Genomic DNA, 2564 nt, shown 5'->3' on the forward strand with positions numbered 1-2564 from the left:
ATCAACTTAATTAATAGGTACTGTTTCAAAGATTATCAAATGTTTGCTTGTCCAAACATGTATTAAAAAATAAATTCCATGGGGTGTACTTATTTTTTCACATGATGTTTGAGGGCTTTCTTGCATGTACTGCCTGTTACAACATTTCAATTACTAGCAGATCCTGTGATGAAACTTTATTTTTGTGGTCTTTGATTTGTAATAAGCATTCTGCACCTGGAGTCTCAACCTTCTCTCTAATAGCAGGTCTTACAATGACTATTCAGTACTTGAAGTATTACACTGCACTTTATTTATAATGTATTACATTAAAATGTACTATAATTGCACAAAAAAAAAAATCACACACCTTGCAAAGGAGATACATGAAAAAGCTGTGTAAGTACAAAGAGTGGTTGAAGAAAAACAGGAAACAGGTGGGTTAGAATTCAGGTGCATGTGAGCATTGTAATGTCGGCTGGATTCGAAGTTGCTGCTGAATGGCTAGTGGGTCTGTATATGATAATCATCCATAAATTCTATTTTGTATGGTGGACACATACTAAAATCAAATTTAATAAAGATATATTATATTAAAAAGCGTCATCTAAATTTGCTTTAAAAATATTGGAATATTGGCAGAAAATTATGGCTAATTGTTATAAATGAATTCTGAGCATTAATACCTTATTGTATCTCTGGTTTCAACGCGTTGCTTTCTCTCTGTTTTTTATCCTGTTTGCCTGTTTGACCATGGACTGTTTTTTTTTAATTCTCACTTTTAATAAAAGTGCATCATATTTTCAAGCTTTGAGTGATATTGAATTAAGCATGTTAAAGCATGGAATATACTTGGCCTTGCCCACTTGTGAAAAATAAATTGAACATTTGTGATTTAAGTACTGTGTGTTTATTTACCTGCCCATTTCAAAATACATATTTAGAATTTTTCCAAAGAATTGAGATTACTATCAGCTGAACTCAGGCATGATGTGTGAATCCAATTACAGTACAAACAGAGCAACACAAAAACCCAGTCCACATGTACCATAAAATATTTCAAGATCTTTCATATTAGGTCAAGCTAACTTGGTATTTTTTTTACTTTTCTTATCAAGATTTTCTTAACTTCTTCTGTTTTTAAACTGTAGAGTAAAGGGTTGATCATTGGAGGTAGCAGGCTATACAGCATAATGATGGCTATTTGCAAATCAGCATTAAAGGTGATACCTATATTCGCAGCCAAGTAATTAAAACACCTGGGTAAGAAGAAGAGTGCAATTATAATAAGTTGAGAACTACATGTGGAAAAAACCTTTAGCCGCCCATGTGCACTTGATATTTGAAGGACAGCTAAAATAATACAGGAGTAAGAGAACACAATAATGGCAAGAGATCCCAACAGTACTACCATGGCATAAACAAAAGCAGGAAAACTATATGGAGTCCTGTCAGTGCATGCAAGTCGGGTAACAGATACATGATCACAATAGCATTGAACAATGGTGTTGGCTCCACAGTAAGGGAGGGGGGAAGCCCGAACAACCATCATTATAATGCTAGAATGAGCAAAAACCCAGACTACAATGGAGATAATTAAAATATTTCTATTTGACATAATAGAATGGTAACGAAATGGGTAGCAGACTGCTATATATCGATCTATGGCCATTACAGCTAGTGTGTATGAATTGACCACACCAAAATAATGCACTAAGTACATCTGAAAAAAACAAGCTGCAAAAGAAATGGTCCCATCTTGGAACCAATATCGAGCAATGATCTTTGGTAAGGTGCATGTACTGAACAATACATCAGACAACACGAGACTTACATAAATAAAATACATTGGTTTATGAAGACTTCTGTTTGTTGCAAACAACAGAAGAAAAATTCCATTCCCTATCAAGATGCACATATAAATTAAGAACATAAATGCAGATACAAGGGCATAGTAGTTAGGATGAAGTCCAGGAAAACCAACAATGAAAAAGTCCTTCACAAAGGTCATGTTTCCTCCTGACATTATCGGACGTCCTTAAAGAGAAAATTTCAGATTTACTGCAGATATATTCCAGCATCTTACAGCATGGGTGTACACTGTGTAAATTAATAAAATTGACTTATAAATTAAAATGGTTAGAAAATAATAATAAAAAAAAGCTTGATTTTTTGTTATATTACATTTCTCTTTATTTTAGATAGATTTTGATATTACACTAGATTTCAAATTAAATGACAATGATATAATTAATTATCAAAAGACATTAACACATTATGGATTCTCTCCATACCTTTACAGATTCATAGCACATCAGGAAATGTGTCCGTGCTCCAGGGCAATTTATTTATCTTAACACATAGAGTACATGTCACATGTACAGTAAATCTCCTGAGACTTGTGTAAGAAGCTAACTTTTAATGTCTAAAAATAGTGTAAATAAGCCATGTTATTTGAGACATCCTTACTGACAATTTTGTTGGACTGTTGCCAAATAATATAAATGATGACTAGTCCTTTTTTCATGTAAATTAGAGCATTAATGAAGCATAACATAAAACTACTGGTCAGGTTAAACACAGAT

General features: G+C 33.0%; 1 protein-coding gene across 1 annotated transcript; it reads right to left on the reverse strand.

The window, feature by feature from the left end:
• Positions 1-882: 882 nt before the first annotated feature.
• On the reverse strand, positions 883-2005 carry LOC128621415 (olfactory receptor 2AT4-like). The gene has a single exon (XM_053647166.1). It carries the CDS (start codon positions 2003-2005, stop codon positions 1064-1066), a length of 942 nt encoding a protein of 313 aa, XP_053503141.1. The 3' UTR covers positions 883-1063.
• Between the last annotated feature and the right edge of the window lie 559 nt (positions 2006-2564).

The sequence above is a fragment of the Ictalurus furcatus genome, chromosome 17 (genome assembly GCF_023375685.1).
Source record: "Ictalurus furcatus strain D&B chromosome 17, Billie_1.0, whole genome shotgun sequence".
In the NCBI taxonomy this organism is placed as follows: domain Eukaryota; kingdom Metazoa; phylum Chordata; class Actinopteri; order Siluriformes; family Ictaluridae; genus Ictalurus; species Ictalurus furcatus.

Excerpts from the sequence above, each read along its gene's own strand:
- LOC128621415 (XM_053647166.1), bottom strand. The coding sequence starts at position 2,005 with ATGTCAGGAGGAAACATGACCTTTGTGAAGGACTTTTTCATTGTTGGT.